This window comes from Corvus cornix, chromosome 3, assembly GCF_000738735.6.
Source record: "Corvus cornix cornix isolate S_Up_H32 chromosome 3, ASM73873v5, whole genome shotgun sequence".
Lineage (NCBI taxonomy): Eukaryota > Metazoa > Chordata > Aves > Passeriformes > Corvidae > Corvus > Corvus cornix.
Genome location: NC_047056.1, coordinates 46394292 through 46411558, shown reverse-complemented (window position 1 = coordinate 46411558; position 17267 = coordinate 46394292). Strand labels below are relative to the sequence as shown.

Below are 17267 nucleotides of genomic sequence, written 5' to 3'. Positions count from 1 at the left end.
CCATATGCCATGAGCAATGTCCTGACTGTCCAGGCTGAAAAACCTATCAGAAAGTCCCTCTCAAGTCTTGAAGGTTTCTGTCCTGGCCTGGATAAAATTCATTATTAGAGAGGCATGAAACAATACAGCAATAAATAAGACTTCAAAAAGGGTTTACCCATACACATAGCTTAATTTAGCTCAGAAATTCGTTTAAGTGTTCCGTCACTTATCCAGTGTAAAGTATGTAAATGAGACTGGGTATTGAAAGAAAAGAAAAGTTGAACTTTGTTAATTTTAATACAACCTTATTTTACCTGTTTCTGGCGTCTTTTATTTTTTGTGCTGTGGATTGCAAAGAGACTGCTACTAAAGATGAAGAGATAACTAAAACCTAGCCACTTATGTCAGCAGTCTATAAGCAACAGGTACCTTAAAAGTCACATATTTCCTTAAAAGTTGGGATAAAAACTGTCTGGATTTATTTTCTCCTCAATATTAAATTGCTTATTGAAATGCCTATGACATGATGAATTGGTTCTTTTCTTCTATCACCTGTGTTTGCTATAAAGTATTTCAACTATGAATCTAAAGTGTTTGGTTAGTTTTCCTGTGTATCCAGGCCAAGGCAACAATTCATCTCATTCTGTTAAAACACAAAATCTGGCTGGCATACCATGAGCATTACTTCATTGACATATTAGAGAAAGGTGTTAAACTTTTTCACACCAGACCTTTCCCTGATTTTCAATTCACCTTGAAACTGACCAGCAACTTGTAAAGCAATCACTGTGCAAACTAATTCTATTATTATATCTGTGCTCTTTATATGCTATATGTTAGAAATAACAATAAGGATTCTATGAGCTAAAATGTGAACATAAATAGTTTAAATTTAATGCCTTTAATCTCTAGTAAGGGAGATCAAAAAAGCTAATGATTTTCCAGGTGACTTTGCCACATCCTGATAAGCAACTGTCCAGAGTATGATACTTCTACACAGTACTTGCCCTTTTTATCCAAGAGTTCAGCCAGACAACCAAATGGGAGGTTCACATGTTGCTTTTGTTTTAGGCTTCCAGTAGGGAATAAGAAGCAAAAAAATATCCACAGTAAGAATAAATCTTTGTAGATACCCTGAAGCATGAGTCTACTACTCACGACAGAAAAGGTCTGGGGAAATGGAATGAGAGCCTTCACAAATGTATCCATAAACATGCTGAAGGCAGAGGCCTGAAAGTCTGTCATCATCTTTAACTCTTTAAAGGCATGAAAGCTATATTAAAAACAAGGCTGTATTGGTCTGAGTGAAAGAGCCTTAAAAAAAGTCAATCAAAATCAAGGACTCAAAAATGATCTTTAGGTATTAAGAGGTTAAGTAAAATTATTTTGGTATCATGGACATTAGAAAAAGCAAATTTTATCTTTAGAAAAAGTTGAATAATCATAACAAAGAGCAGTTACACATTCTGGAATATGTGAGTTAGTTTTTATGAATAGTTTTGGGTTTGTTCTCTAAAGAATAAATAAAAGAAAAATAGGTATTCAAAAAACAGAAAAGGAAAAAAAGTGATTTTACTGCTTTTATTTATACCAACTTAAGATGGAAAACCTAATGATAACTATCTTTTGATCTAAGTGTAAGTAGAAGATAGAGTAACTGGTTTATCTTGTATCCAAAGAGCAAAAATTATTCTCAGCCTTATTTTTAAGTTCTCATTCAGGTTTGGCAGTATATCATGGTTATTTATTTTGTTTTGTTTTTAAATTATTTAGGTTATTTCTAGGTTAAAGTAATATTTATTTTTACTAAGAAAAATATTTCTTATCTCTCTTCTGCATACAGGGTCCTGCGGAAAATCTCAGGATCTACACCACTAAAAGGTAGCACCTGATACTTAATGCCAAGCAAAATATAAGAACTTGAAAGAGTTCTCACTTTTGACTGGATGAGGTCTCTCAAATAGGTAAAGTCCACTTGCCAAATGAGATGTCCTGCTAGGAATGTCACAAGATGCTTTCTTTAACATACTCATATGTACACATAATACACAGACATACATATATACATTTTTCAAACTGCTTTCCAGTATTTCATGTAATTTCTTCACTTGTTCTCTTCAATTTCTGTGGAATTCTTTTTCAAAAAGCTTGAAAAGTAAATACTATAGTAACAAAAATATTCTATATAATCCAAGTATAGGATGCTACCATTGAACGTGCAAAATCTGTTTTCACTGCTCTCCAAAAGATGAGAGAAATTTCATATGTAAATAATGGAACTTCCAGTATAAATCATATTTCAGTATAAAGGGAGTTTACAGATTTTCCTCTGAAATAGGATTTCTGATTTAGAGAATTTAAGAAAAAAAATGATATTTTAACAATTAATGAACACAGCTCATATATTTTGCTCTAACCAGAAATGTATAGATGGCATGAGCACTATCTCAATTTATCTATTTTCATGAGCAAAACCAGTGAGGAGTCAGAGGAAAAGAGAGTAAGCAATTTAAACAGAATTGTCAATTAGTATATAACTATATCATGCATTTCTATTCACTGCTCCCTCAGGGAACTTACAGTACTCTGATACTATTTTACAAAAAACTCACTGTAAAAGGCAAGAGAAGAAACATATTAATGCTTAGAATCACACACAGACAGAAAAGAGGTAATTTTTCTATAGAGTCCCTATCCCTTAGTTCTCCTTTTTCAAGAAGTGAAAGTCTCTCCCACTATAGACAAGGCTTTAAAGTATTGCCGAGTAATTCTTGTTAAAATAAATTATTTTCTCAGTTTTACTCTCATTCTCCTTTTTCCCCATCAATTATTGCCCAAACCCTGAGATTGGTGCTAAATTTCCAAGAATTTGTAACTAAAATGACAAAAAAACCTGTCTTTGTCTAAGTATAAAGCATAGTCAAAATGGAAGAAGGAGAATATCCATTATGATTAAAGGATGAAAAATGTATATTTTTATTACTATTATGGTTATTATTATTATTAATATACTTTCTTATAAGAGTCTGTGATGAAGAAGCTGTGAAACAAGATGAATCACAAGAACTTGACCCACAGTTTCCTGAGAATTTTAATCAATGCCTGAAAGGACACAGTACTTGAATTAGGAGTAACTCACAGGAAATACAGACTTTTACAGCACATTTTCATCTCTTTTATCTGTTATCAAAACAAGGCATCAGAAACAGAGCAAGACTTAACATTTTACCACTGACTAGGCAAAGCAGGAAATACATATTATCATTATCTCATACCCATACTCAGAGATGAGCAAAGTCCTGAGAAAAAACACCAAACATCTAAACTAACCTGGCGTGGCATGGAGGACAGTGTTGGTGGAAAAGGGTTTGTACATCATGACCTCCTAATGTCTACTCAGCCCTGAACTCTGTTAGGACTTTTATGTGTTTCAGATCTATGATATATGGCTGTCTCAAGAAAAGAGGAAAAACTGAATAAAGAGCCTTTGAAACATAAATGAGCGCAGACGTAAAACTTCATCTTGACATTAACATGAAGAACACACATTAGAAAAAACAAATTTTAGTCTCACCACGACCAGGAGGAAGAGTGCAAAAATGTGTTATTTTTTGCTCCACTGAAAATAATAAAACTTATTGTTTCTTTTAAGGAGGCAAACGCTGCCTTCAAGCAAAATAAAAGAAGTCAATCCAAGTATTGTGAAGTCTGGATATAATACAAAATACTAACATTTGTTCTAAGAATTAACTGCTTTCATTTTTCTACCACACAGGCATGATATTCTATACTCCTTTATTTTCATTTAAATATGTAGCCTGTGATTTATATTCTATATGTGTGTCAATTAATAATGCACAACACACTTTTATCCTTTTAATTTTTTAAAAATTCTGCCTCATCGGAACTAAATAAAAGTGGGTTCAAGATTGTGGTTGAAGAAGCAAATTTCATTTTCAACAGAAAATTGACCTCTTTATTTAAGTGATAGTAATTCAGCAGTAAAATTTTTCAATTATCACTTCAAAGATAGTCATCCAGAAGGCTGAAGACCAAACCAAATGTTTTCCTTTCACTGGTTTAAAACAAACAAACAAAACAACTTAACAGTGACAGAACAGAGCTTTCTAAATACTTAACATTTCGGGGGGTTGGGAGGTTGGAGGGTCTGCTTTGAGAGATGCTCGGATTGCTAAATCTTGATTAGATTAAACAGCGCAAGTGTATGCACATTTTAAAGGCTAATTTATCAATTAGGAGAAAGCCACCCCTTTGACTGGGGGGAAAAAAAAAAAAAAAGCCTCCGTAGGGTGTCTGCAGGACCGCCCGGGACTGATTTACAAGTGCTTTGCTGTCCATTCAAAAATGCTTAAGTGCCATCTAGTGGCTGCCTGGGCAGACTGCTTTAGGATGTTCAGACTCTAAAGAAATACTTCTTCCCTCGTTTCTAATATTCCTATTTGCGTTCTCATCCTTCCTTCACGGCCTAAGAAACCCCAGCATGATCAGATGAAAGTATTTAATTACAAAGTTTGGCTACTAGCCGTGCAGGAAGCAGCACAGACTGGAACGGACAGTCTCTGAGCTATATTAAGGTCTCAACTCAGAGAATCTCACTTCGTATTTCAAAAAGTCTCGTTAATTTAGACTATGGTTTTAGGAAATAAAACTGCTATGGTTTTAGGAAATAAAAAAATCTAATTGTGCTTGTTAGGCTTTCTGAAAACAAATAAACAAAAAAATAAACCTGAAAATGGCAGCACTTTTGAACTGAAAAGTAAATTCTAATATTAAGAATCTAAGATATCCATCAACAGAACTTGAAATTTCTCCATAAAAACTATGTTTCATGAACATGAACGACTTGATTTGCACTTAACTTGTCCTGGGGTGAAGTTCCACAAAGTTAGATTCCCTTTACTGCCGGAGCAAAATGCTCTACAATTCAGCAGTTCCTATGGCCCTGGCACTAAAGTCTTCTCAGGTTTGTATTACCTCTTTTCATACAAACTTTGTTTCCTTTCTGTACATTTCTGACAAAGCATCATTCACTCTGAATGCTAACAAGAAAACACTATTTGTCTACATATGCTTCCTGATATTCATCTGCTTAAAGCTAAGATATCCCAATTCTAACATTGGACCTAGAATTAGAATATAAGTTCCTCCACATCACATATTACAAATCTGGGTGTATATTTTGCAAGATAAGACACCCCCAGATACATACATCTGATTTTTTTTAACTTTTTATATTCTGAAATTTGGGTATGCTGGCATGATTTTGCAGAAAGTTTACACTGATACAGTTCTTAAAAGAAGATATAAAACTCTATTCAGTATCATTTGATTCACATGGAAACTTACAAAAATATTTGCTTCTTTCATAATTCTTTATTTTCTCAATGAGAAAACTGTATATAGTAGATCCCTTTGGATATGTCATATATTTTTGTTGGTTGGCTTTTTTTTTTTTAACCCAAGTATGTAACTTATTTTTCCCTGCTCAAATCTAAGACTTTGGCAGTCATATCTCTGTAGGAAAAGAATTGTTTTAGAGTAAATGTTCATTGCTTCCACAAGCCTTCTCTTCCCCCTTACGAAAAGTAACCCATCAAATAGCAAAGGGACAGAAGGAGAGTGACACTTCTTCCCAGGTTTTTTCTTAATAAATATCTCAAGAAAGAGCATGCAAAAATCAAGCAGTGTTAAAAGAGCCACAGCCACAGAACAGTTTGCAAGCCAATAGAGGAAGAGTTCCCAATTTTCCTCAAGTTCTTGTTGAAGCCAGTGGTTCACTAGTCTTGTCTACAGTTGGTCTATGTGCTGATGAAATCCATGTAATACCAATATAAAACAGGTTTTATAGCAGACTAAAAGTGTCATAACGGTCTAAAGCAGGTTTATAAAATCTTTCTTAAAAAGTCTTTTTTGTATTTCACCATTTCAGACTAATCTTTCATCTACCTTTTTTATCTTACCTTCACCTGTAAAGAATAATCTCTGAAATTTCTTTTAAGAGAGTGTTTTGGGCAGCATGCATGTTTCTGAGACAAATTCTAGCAGTGACATTTTATAATAATGAAAAGTAAATTCCAGTCCCATCAATGTTTTATACTTTCTAAATAGACTGATTATGTATTTATCTTAAAGGATTTCAGAACCTTTTTTCTTGTATTACTAAGTGTCAAAATTGGAACATTTCCAATATCACTAAGCTATTACCCAAAGGAATTATAATAATTCATAGTTAAATCTAGCATAAGAAGAAAGGTTCCTACTGAGACGCTGAGAGAGGAGTTAGTAAAGTGGGCCGCTTAGGAATATTCTAAAAATACACTCCACGAGTCTGTTTTTTTGAAGCAGAAAGTATCTTCAAGATGGCAAAACCTGCCTTGTAATTTAAGTTTTTTAAGATTAGCATTGTTTCCCTATGATATTGCTGGAAAGTGCACCAATAGATTATGCAGTAGAAACCAGTCTTCAGCACCTCAGAACTGCCAAAATTTTGTCTGGCTTTTAGTCCCAGTGGAAGTACTTGGAATTCCAAAAAGGCATATAATTTTGGTTGAGGATTTATTTGTTGGGTAAAATGTGGTGAACCAAACCCAACTAAGATGGAAGCATCATGAGCATAAGAATTTTTTGATGACAAGATTTTCTGATGTAAATATAGTCTAAAAAGTCAGTGTAAACTATCTTATAACCAAACTGGTAGAGACTGCAACAGTCTGGCAAAAACTTGTCTCCCAAGATGGGATTACAGGGACCAGGCATGAAGTGGCATGAAATATTCATTTTATCTGGATGTTGACAATTAAACAAATGTAATAAGGGCTTTGTTTTTAAAATTGTGTGGTATACAGAAGAGACTCTCATCACAAATGATCAAAAATAGAAATTTAAAATAATTTTATAATAAGGTGTATAAGACAGTGCTTTAGGTGCCTTTCAAACAACTTTAGGTTTCTGGCTCTGTGGTGTCCCACTACTAACCAAAGCCTAGTTTTCATGTACCCATTTTTCAATTAAAAGATGGGGGTTTTTTTGTTCTTCTTTTTGCTAAGAGTCTGTTTTTACCTACCATATAAATAAAATCAAGCAACTTTGAAAATTGAGTTAAAATGTAAGGAAAATTGTGAGGATAGTACAAAAGATCAGGAGTACAAACAGAGCAGAAACTGGTTCTTGCACAAAGTATGGCTGTCAAATTTAAAGATCAGGTTTGAAGTTGGAGTTTCTAAATTAGGACATTCAATTTTTCTCTTCTTCTTTCACTAAAGGAGTTAAGCCTAACAAAACTTTCTCTGTTCACACTGGGAAGACTAAGCAGACATCGTTGCTATTTGGCATTTCAAAACCAGGGCTTGAAATGGCTGCCAATTTTTCTTATTTTTCCACCGCTTAACAATTCCTGTACTAAAAACAAGCACACCCCTACGTTCTCATTTTTTTTAGCTGTAATTTTGAAAAATTAGGTATTTTAGACTCAAAAAAACACTCTTAAAAAAACCTGCAGAAATTATGCTGCAAAACATGCAGATTATATCTACCATTGTAAAGATAAGGAAATGGAAAGGATATATAGAAAGAAGCCCCTTCAAGTGACAAGAGAGTATAGAAGCCAGGCTGTATTACTTGTGCCTTTAATTTAAAATTATTCTGAATCTTTTAATTAACTGTTTATCAGAAGTGAGATAATTTATCAGCACATCAAGTTACAATTGTGTTCTGGCCAATAATCTTCAATTATATTAGTATGTGGGAAATGTCTTTTCCCAGAAAAAGGACAGGGAAGAAGTCTGTAAGTAGACTTAGTTGATCAATTTCAAATTTTACACTAGAGCTCTCTTTCATTTATGTATAAAAAGAAAAAGAGAAAAATCACCTACTAGGCTAACTTCAGGCAATGCATGCTTATTTCAGAAATTAAAACAGTAGACAAATAACAAAAGAGGGTAGATCTCTTATAGAAACATGTCATAGCATTTGATCACTTCAAAAAAGTAAAAATAACACCAAGAATGATCTGATTGTAGTAAAGGGTTTACCTACAAACATGGTGGCCATTCTACTTTCTGGATGCTTTCATAGATTTATATAGTTAAACACTGATGTATAGGTAGAATATGCTCAACTGCTTGGGACACCATGGAAATAATTTAAACACATGACAACATGACAGTTTTATCCACACACAGTTCCTCAAATTAAAAAGCTTCCACTCTGATTTTCAAACCAGAATGGTGATGGCATAATACAGCAAAACCTTGAGATGACTTTCTGCAAGTGAGGTAATCCTGTTAGTTCTGCAGGTCATTGATGAGTAATAGTATAGAATGGAAGAAGTTCATGTTACTGTCATAAGAAATCACCACTGAGCAAGAGGGATGGGGATCTCCTAAACACTAGCAGATGGAATTCAGTAATTGGACAACATAATAGACTAGTTTTAAAAATACAGAAAAGCTGCCAACCAGAAGCAAATGCCGTTCGTTCAAGCAATCACACAGTGCTCCAGAGCTCCTGGTTAAACATCATTCTCATAGTAATTCTCATAATACTTTTTTCTAATAGTAAAATACCTAAGTATTCATAAACCTATTTCAATTAATTATATTTCCAATAAGAAAACCATTTATAATAGGTCATTTCTTGCAATGAATTAAAATACTAGAGACCAATTAAATATGCTCCTTACATGCAATAATTTTCTGTAAGAATGGGGAAAAAGTACTTTTCCACAATAAATACTAGAAACCATTGCTACTGAAACCTGGGTGACTGAAATACAAAAATATGATGGGACAAATATATTTTAGTTTAAACTTCAAATACTGCAAAGTAGAATTATTTTGTAATATTATTTTAATTAATGAGCTGTAGTTTTAAAATGTTCCATATTATGAAAGTAGCAGAATTTAGGTAACCAACTAGAAGAACTCTTTCAAAGTTGTTTGGCAAGAGAGAAGCCATAAAGTTAATACACGTACTCTCCCCACCCATGGCTCACAAAATACGTGATCAAGCCCAAATTAAATTTTTGAGTCTAATGATCATGTTTTTATGATGTATTGTATGTATTTAACTAGGCATTCCTTATTTCCCCCTGAAAAGCAAATCACCGACCATTTTCACAAATGCTACTTGATGCAGTGATGCTTGAATTGTCTTGTCACTAACACAAAAAGCCCCACAATACCAAAAAACAAAAAAACCCTAAACCTCACAACAAAAACGCCAAAAAACCAAAAGAAACAAAAAAAATACCCCACCAAAAAATCCAAAAAAACCAACAAACAAACAAAAAAAACCACCCCAGAAAATGAAACCCAAACCAAACAAAACAAACCCAAAAGGGGAAACAAGGAGGGAAACAGAGGAGGAAGAAAAGAGATTCCAAGAGCTTTTGGTCACTCCTTGTTTCAAAAGAAGATTTCAGAATTTAGTCTTCCTTCTAATGACTTCCAGAACAACTGAATAGTCTTATTCCCTAGTAAGATAAGTCTGTTTCCTTTTGAGGAAACAGAATTTGAAGTTCCTTAGTCCCCATCAAGCTGTACCATCTTTATTGAAGTATAGAACATGTATGGTGACATGCTGGAAAAATATGATAGACTATGTTTCTGTGGCACAAGTCCAACCCAGAATGTCTCCAGTGTCCCAGTATTAGACCATCTCCTTTTTAAGTCCAGCATGGCCCTTTAAACCTGTTCGCTTACTACCACTGCCATAAGCTTGAGGAGAGAGTCAGAAAAAAATCCCTGCCACTATTACTTACATGAACCTTTGTAGATTAGCTATTATAACCAGATCTTTTATAACTATTCCTTAGTAATGCCATCAGAGGGTTAAATTACTTTTGAGTGAACAGTAACATTTTTGTAAGAATCACTTTAGGCAGGCAGGAACCTTCAATCCTTATACCTAGATACTCTATGGAGCACATAAAACACCCTCACTTTGGAATTTTTTCATACAGAACATTCAGTACACAAAACTATTTCAAAAATGTCTGAAAGAAGTACTTCTTTTTGCACTCTTTTTAAAAAATGAGAAAATATTTCTGTTAGAATCTTACCTGTGCCCGCTGAACACCATCTATGCATTGCTTCTCTGTTTCTAGGACTGTAGATTTCAACTCTGAATTTGAAAAGAAGATACAGATTTTAAAATCCTATATATATAAAAAATTCATTGATTTTTTGAAATACACATTAAGAAACTCATGAAAGGAGTGTAGAGTTAAAAAGAAAACAGTATTAACTGTCCCGCTTTCCAAATTATCTCTTAAATTAACTGTCCTTAAAACTGATGACTGTTGCTAACTACATTTTTGTTTCCTCCACTACCACAGAAATTTGAAAACTTGGCAATGACATAGGTAGTAATACAGATCTAAAAAAGGGCAGCAAAACATAAGACACTCCACAATTAGATCGTATTTCTTATTTTAAAACTTTGCTGACCTTAAAGAACCTCACTGCATCTCAGTTTCCTTGCCCAAAAGGAACTAATGAGAAGGAAAACAAACAAGCAAACAACTCCACAGCAACTACACAGTGCAAAGATTTTTAATCAGTTTAGGAGCTACTGCTAATGATGCCTCTTTACTGATCATAGCCTAATTATTTACACATGGCAAGAATAGAAGTATTTTTCTTACACCTGCCCAGAGAATGTATGTGTGGCATCCTTCCTATGTGTTTAAAGGTACTACTATTCAACAGAGAAATCTCTTGACCATTTGCAGAAAGAGTGAAGCGGCTGTGAACCAGAGCGTCTGGATTCATAATTCCTAGACATTTGGCCTCCTCACAGCTTTCTGACAATCCCAGCTGTTGGGAAGCAACACATAGAAGGAAGAATCATTGCAAGTGTGAGTTATGTTGCAACTCCTGAAAATTAAAAATCCACAACTTTTTTACTTGGATGTGGATTAGCTGCACCTAAGAAAAAATAACTCATGATTTAGATTTTAGATTTCTCTGTGAGGGAAATGTTAATACTATTCAATCTTTGCTCACAACAGGCTTATTCTATGTTGATTTTCTAGTATTAGGCATGTACCCTCACGACTTAATGTTTTCTACCATGTAAATTAGCACAACTACTTCCCTTGTCTAAAAATACTTTAAAAAATAGGAACAGACTGCTCCTATGTATTGGTCAATATTTAACAATTTGACAGAATTGTCTAGCTTATTTTTACTTCAGAAATGTTATCCTTCTAAAAAGGGTTCTAAATATAATTTGAAGTCAGGGTGATTTGAGCAGTTAACTTTAAGGTTAGTTTGACAAAATTTGGCAAATGCAATCTATTCCCAGCAAACCAACCATTTTAGTTAAGCGAAAGGATAAATAAAAACCCAAGCACTACCACCACAGTTAGAAAAAAACAGTTAGGGAAAGGAAAAAAGTGCTACATGAGAAATGAATCTTTCCTTTAAACCAAACCAAACATTAATTTTTTTGGTGTTTTGTTTTGGTTTTTTGTTTTTAGAGACTAACTTAGATTTCAGGTTGTAAACCCACAGTGATATTTAGTGGGCTGAGACTGTTTCATTTTGCAGAAGTTGCATAATCTTTGAGTGTCTTCACAAGTGTTTAAACAGTCACAGGGGAGACAGGATGACTGGGGTCTAGTGCCTGCTTACTTGCATTTTCCTATATGTTAAGTAGAATAGTGTCATCAGCAAAGCATTAAAGTCATTGAATTTCAGATACCCTGGTGAGTTTAGATTTAGGCAATGTGCTGAGATGTGATAATGGTAGAGTGAAATGCTGTAAGAAGTGACAGGAACAGATTTGGGGTATTCAAATAGAAAATTAGTCCCATACACATTGGTCTTACTGGTGATGTTGGCTCATTTTGTCGACCATCTTAACTGAAACCAGAACTGAAAAATGTTTTTATCGTATTTGATGACTTGAACCCAAATTCATATTGGGTATTTCCAAATGTCCATTTTAAAATAAATAGCCAACCTAAAAAAATCCCCAAACAACAACAATCAACCTGACCACACCCACTGCCCCAAAACCCCAAAAACTCCTGACCACTCTAATGGCCCCTTTTCACACATCTAGCAATGCTTCACATCATACAGAGCATACAGCAAGACTATTAAATACATACTATACTAAACACATGATTAACTACTTTGCTAATTTAGGATGGATTACCTGAAACCTTGGAGAGTTTTGTCTTGCCTTACTTAAACTTTGAGGTCCACTATTGTTCTAATGCTAACGTATATAATAAAAGCAAAGACTCTATAAAATATCCTGCTCCATTCCTCTGTTAATCTATGCATGTTTTTGTCTAAAATGCATGGGGTTTTTTATGAAGGAACTATTGTTTCTAGTATTACTATATCTCTGTAACCCAGACAGCAATAATTCTATGTAATACAAAATACAGCTAGCCTGCACACAATAGTTTAAACCTTTAAAAAAGTATTTGTCCCCTACAAAATTGCAAAGGTGTAAATACATAAAATAATTTAGTTACAAATTTTGAGGAAGGTGTTAATCCTCAGGTTTCACATCACTCACCTCCAGGTTCTTCCAAATGGCAAGCATGTGAACAATTAAAGAAAGTTAAATTATTCACCTGCCTGAGTTGTATTCAAAAAAACTTGTAACTTTTCCTTTTTCCTCCATGCCCTGCACTGAAAAATCACACCGAAATTTCAATGAATAAATTTTAAGAACTACTTACATTAAACTTAAAGTGGAAAATAGTGTATTTTGATTTTTTCTAACTCTATTTCTTAGTATTTTTGCTTTTTTTTTGAGAGGGCAGTGGCTGAGATAAGGAACACACAATTCCTGTACACTTTACATCCATGTAGCAGGCATAATAAATAGAACAACATAGGATGGAAACAAACCGTGTATAAAATGAATACATTTAAAACTTACAAGTATTGTCCTTTTGGTCGAAATACACTTCTAAGTGTATCTTTACATTGTAAAATATTTTATGTTATCAACATTCTTCTAGATTTTAGAGCACAAAACTGTTGTTACCTTGCACCAACCTCTGCTGGGCTAAAATCTCAAAATTATTTAATTTGAAATTCACCCTTTCGTTTTCCCAGTGCAGAGTATGTTCATAAATACTGTGATCACACATCCATTAGCTAAGTCTCCAAGCTGAGAAACACAACTCTCAGAGTACATGACAGTGAATTCTACCACCATGTATGGCAGCACTTTCACTGAATACAGCATAAAACAGTAGCTCATCAGTTAAAAACTGGACTAGCTCAACAATCCAGTACTGCGGTGTTCCACACTCTGAATTGAATCAGTGAGATGGGTGCAGAAATGTTTCCTTGATCTCCAATAGATCTAATTTAGTAAAAGCCACAGCATGAACAGAACAATATAGCAGTGCTGCATTTTTGTGGGTATCAGATATTTTGCTTGTGAGCACTGGAATAAGTGATACCAGTAAAAGTAAATTGTTGCCATGGTAAAAGGTGTCCATGCAAGAAATACTTTGCTCATGTTCCAGGGGAAGTAGCAAAGAAGTCCCAAAGAGAAGCAAATCTGAAATTAACTCCACCCAAAGCCTACAAACAATACAAAGAGATCTGTTGAAATAATGACTTAACTCTTCAAATCTGAGCAATGAAAAGGAGGAGTGGAAAGGAATGGAAAATCTGAGAATACCCAGTGGCTCTCCATGGAGGGCATGGGGATGAATGCAGTCTTAAAGTGTTGAGAGCTGCTGAATACTAACTAATGGAAAGAAAAGCCTCCAAGAACCTGTGGTATTTATGGATCAACACTACTAAGAGTAAACAGATTTGAAATTATTTTCTAAATTTGTCAGCTACAGGGGAGTTTTTTTCTTACTTGGTTTTGTTTTAATGCTCAGCTTAAATGAAGATCTTAAAGAGCATGAAGAAGATTGCAGAAATTTGGCTGGCAGCATAACCTCACAATTTTTAAGATAAACTGACTTTGCAAACAAAGTTTACAATTTATTTTTTCAGATACACTTTTCCTACCCCTGTCAGCATGAGACTGCTGAATCTACAAAGGAATACCTTACACCACTCTAATAACTTTCAGTATACCACCAGTCGGCTTCTGAAGTTTTCCATATTTTTAAGAGGAGAAAAGAACCCATTTCTAATAGCTCTGAAGGTATGTAAACTGAAAAAGAATAAAGATCACAGCACCTGGCAAAATCCATTCCTCACAGTACACATCTTGGTTGCTAACAAAAAGAATGCATTTTTGGTGAATATTTTTTATTAGATTCATACTAGCTAACGTTATTTCTGATGCTAATCCAAGATTCTCAAAACTAGGTGTTTGTTAGTAGCTAAGATACCAAGTTTATATCTCAGGTTCTAAAACACAGCAGCTTCCCCTAAGCTATATATTTATCTTCTCTGTGTCCAAGAACTGTACCTTCTTCTGAAATTTTGAGTCTTTGTTCTTCATCTGGAGGTTTGGGTGGGGGCCATGCAGATGGAATTCTCCTTGGAAAGCTTCCTTCAATGTAATCTGTTGAATGTGTGGGTTGGCTAACTGCAGCCCAAGTATAAAGCTGGTCTTGCTGTGATTTAAAAAAAAAAAAAAGGTTGAAAAGTTCATATAGAAAGACAAGGTCAAAATACCTAAGCTTTTGTTTTCAGTACAAATAACATCCCCTATATCAAGACAGACTTGGTTTTATGCTCTTCAGTCTGATAAAGACTTAAGAGAAATCTATATTAAAATAGTTATGTTCATTAACAACAGAAAATTAAGCTTTTAATTTTCTACAACACAACAACATGCTAGGATGCAGTTCAGCACTTTTTTGAGCAAGGAACTCTGACACTTCTTTCCTTAGGTAACACATTCTGTCCATCATGACTGCACTTCATCACATATGGCCGGTTTTATGGGTTGGAGGGAAATATTTCAGTCCACACCATACATAAACTTTTTACACCAAACATACAAGCAAGGAAAATGAACAGAATTATTTCAGCATAAATTAAACTGATATATGCAGTCTTTGCAGTCCTACATTTATCATTTCCATTTTAATATTTTTAGAAAAGCAGATAAGAAGGTGGGTTTTCTTTTGCAGTAAAAGGAAAACAAACAAACAAACCAACAGCTAAAGGTGTTCTCAGTCCTCTGGGCTCAAATCAGATTACATCCTTATTGCTCAATAGCTTTGAGTTTGAGTCTATGATTAAAAGTAGGACACGAAGACTTTCTGATGAAAACTAGGGCAAACTTATGCTTTAAGCTAACAGCAAGATTTCAGATGACCACAATTCAGGTAGTTATTCTTGTGACTCCTAGTCTGCATCAACACGCACAGCTTGTGATTAAATGTTTAGAAGACTCTAAATTCTATAGAGATCATTTACAGCAATTGCACGAGTAACCTAGTAAATGATGTGGAAAGATGCAAATGTTGTAGTACAAAACTAGAAAAAAAATCGAGTCACAGGACGAAAATACAATCATATCACAGTAATACCTTCTTATAAAGATGATGCTCATTAGACTTCATTCATGCTATGGCCTGAGTAAAAACCAGTACATATTTAATTTTTAGATTAAAACTTTTTTTTTTTTAATTTGACAGATAATAAACTTTGATAAGATATGCAGGGAGAAGAATGATGCTTGTTTTTGGGATAATCACTGTTCTATGTGACTAAGTTTCTACCTGCCTAGAAAGAAATTGTTTTAAGAGTGATAATATTCTATTGAGAGCAACTTATGTGGAACAAACAAATACTGGTTATAAAGTAAAAAGCTTTGTTTTACAGAGGGTGCCTTGGTCAGGGTCAAAGGAAGCTCATTAGACCTTCCCAGCAGGAAAAACATGGCAAAAATCCAGACACGTACACTGACTTTAGAGGTAAAAAAAAAGGATAAAAAGCTTAATAAAAAATAACATCAGGTTCTTTACATAGCCCTGAACTCTATGTTCCTTCTCCCATTACCATGCTACTCTCTTTGAACATCTGAAAAGGCTTGATTAATTCAGTCCTTTGAATCACTTAGTTCTCTCCCTTCGTCTATTTCCAGCTTTTTAGAGGATATGTATTTCTGAGTTTCTGCCCAATTTCCAATACTTTTTGAATAAAAAGGAGGAGAGTCCTACCTGTACATACTGTGCAGAGAAAAAGTGCTGGATTTTGCTATTTGTCTTGTTTCTGCACCATTTAAATCTCAAAAACACAGAGGTAAGTAAGACTTGAAAAAGTCATTGAGACAAACCAGAACTATTTTTTTCTTGCCCACTCTACCACCTTATACAGTCCAAGGAACACAGGGAAGAACATGCTCTGCACACGGTTAACTGGCTAAGCACAGATGACTTCAATAGGATTACAGGTATGGTTATAGGGCAGTAAAACAAAAGACAACTGGCTGTAGATAATATTGACATAGCATAAACAAGGAAGACAAACAGTTAAACTGTTCCTGGGCATGACATTTCACCATGGCGGTTCTTGAAAGACACAATACAATAATTTAGCGACAGGTTCTTGAAGTAAGATTAGTCCATATGAATCAAGATACATTTAAAAAAAAAAGAATCTCAGAATTATTGTACAGATGGTATGCATTATGAAGGTAAGAAAATATGAAGTACCCATATTCTTGCTGATATAATTTACAGCATATTCTATACAAGCAGTTATAAATTAAAACATCACACAACTCAATAAACAACTCTTTACCCAGCATGGGAGCTTTGTGAGTATAAAAGACAGGATTATTTGTTTGTGTTGCATTTGGGGGGGATTTTTTTTATTCACTGTTCAGTGCAGAGAAGGACAATGGAATAGACTCCTCATGTAATGGAAATTTACAGATGTAAATGTAGACTTTCCAAAAATGCCTTCGACTTGCACTACAATGAAAACATATCCATTTTCAACACATAAACAAGGTATTTAACAACAACTTTTTTCAGATTACTTGCAAGCTTGTAAATGTAATTTAAAATATGAAAAACCCTCATGACAGAAAGGTAGTCTGAAGCTCTGGAGGCAAGTTGATAGTCCATAAATTACACTTTAAAAGGGAAAAGATTAACCCTGTCTACTTTCATGCCCTTCAAAAATACAAATCATTTTAATGTCCTAATTCCTACACATTGAAACTACGGTCCAAAACCTAATCCTCTTTATGTTTTGTCTTTAGCTCCTTGTCAGTTAATATACTAAGTCATCTCATTTCTCCTTTTTCAAATCTGATAATGCCATAAATGTGCATGATTATTAGAACAGTTTGAAGAAAGA

At 34.2% G+C, this 17267-nt stretch overlaps 1 protein-coding gene across 5 annotated transcripts in view; it reads right to left on the bottom strand.

Annotated features, from left to right (window-relative positions):
- Positions 1–17267, bottom strand: part of FMN2 (formin 2) — a 166759-nt gene that overhangs the window by 107244 nt on the left and 42248 nt on the right. For 3 of the 5 annotated variants that reach the window (XM_010398951.4, XM_039569096.1, XM_010398968.4), the window contains exons 4-6: positions 14416–14563; positions 12541–12549; positions 10064–10125 (exon numbers count right to left, since the gene is read on the bottom strand). In XM_010398951.4, coding sequence (XP_010397253.3) covers positions 10064–10125; positions 12541–12549; positions 14416–14563 — 219 coding nt within the window. The remainder of the gene's footprint in view (positions 1–10063; positions 10126–12540; positions 12550–14415; positions 14564–17267) is intronic. The other 2 variants (XM_010398960.4, XM_010398976.4) reach the window with 1 other exon arrangement.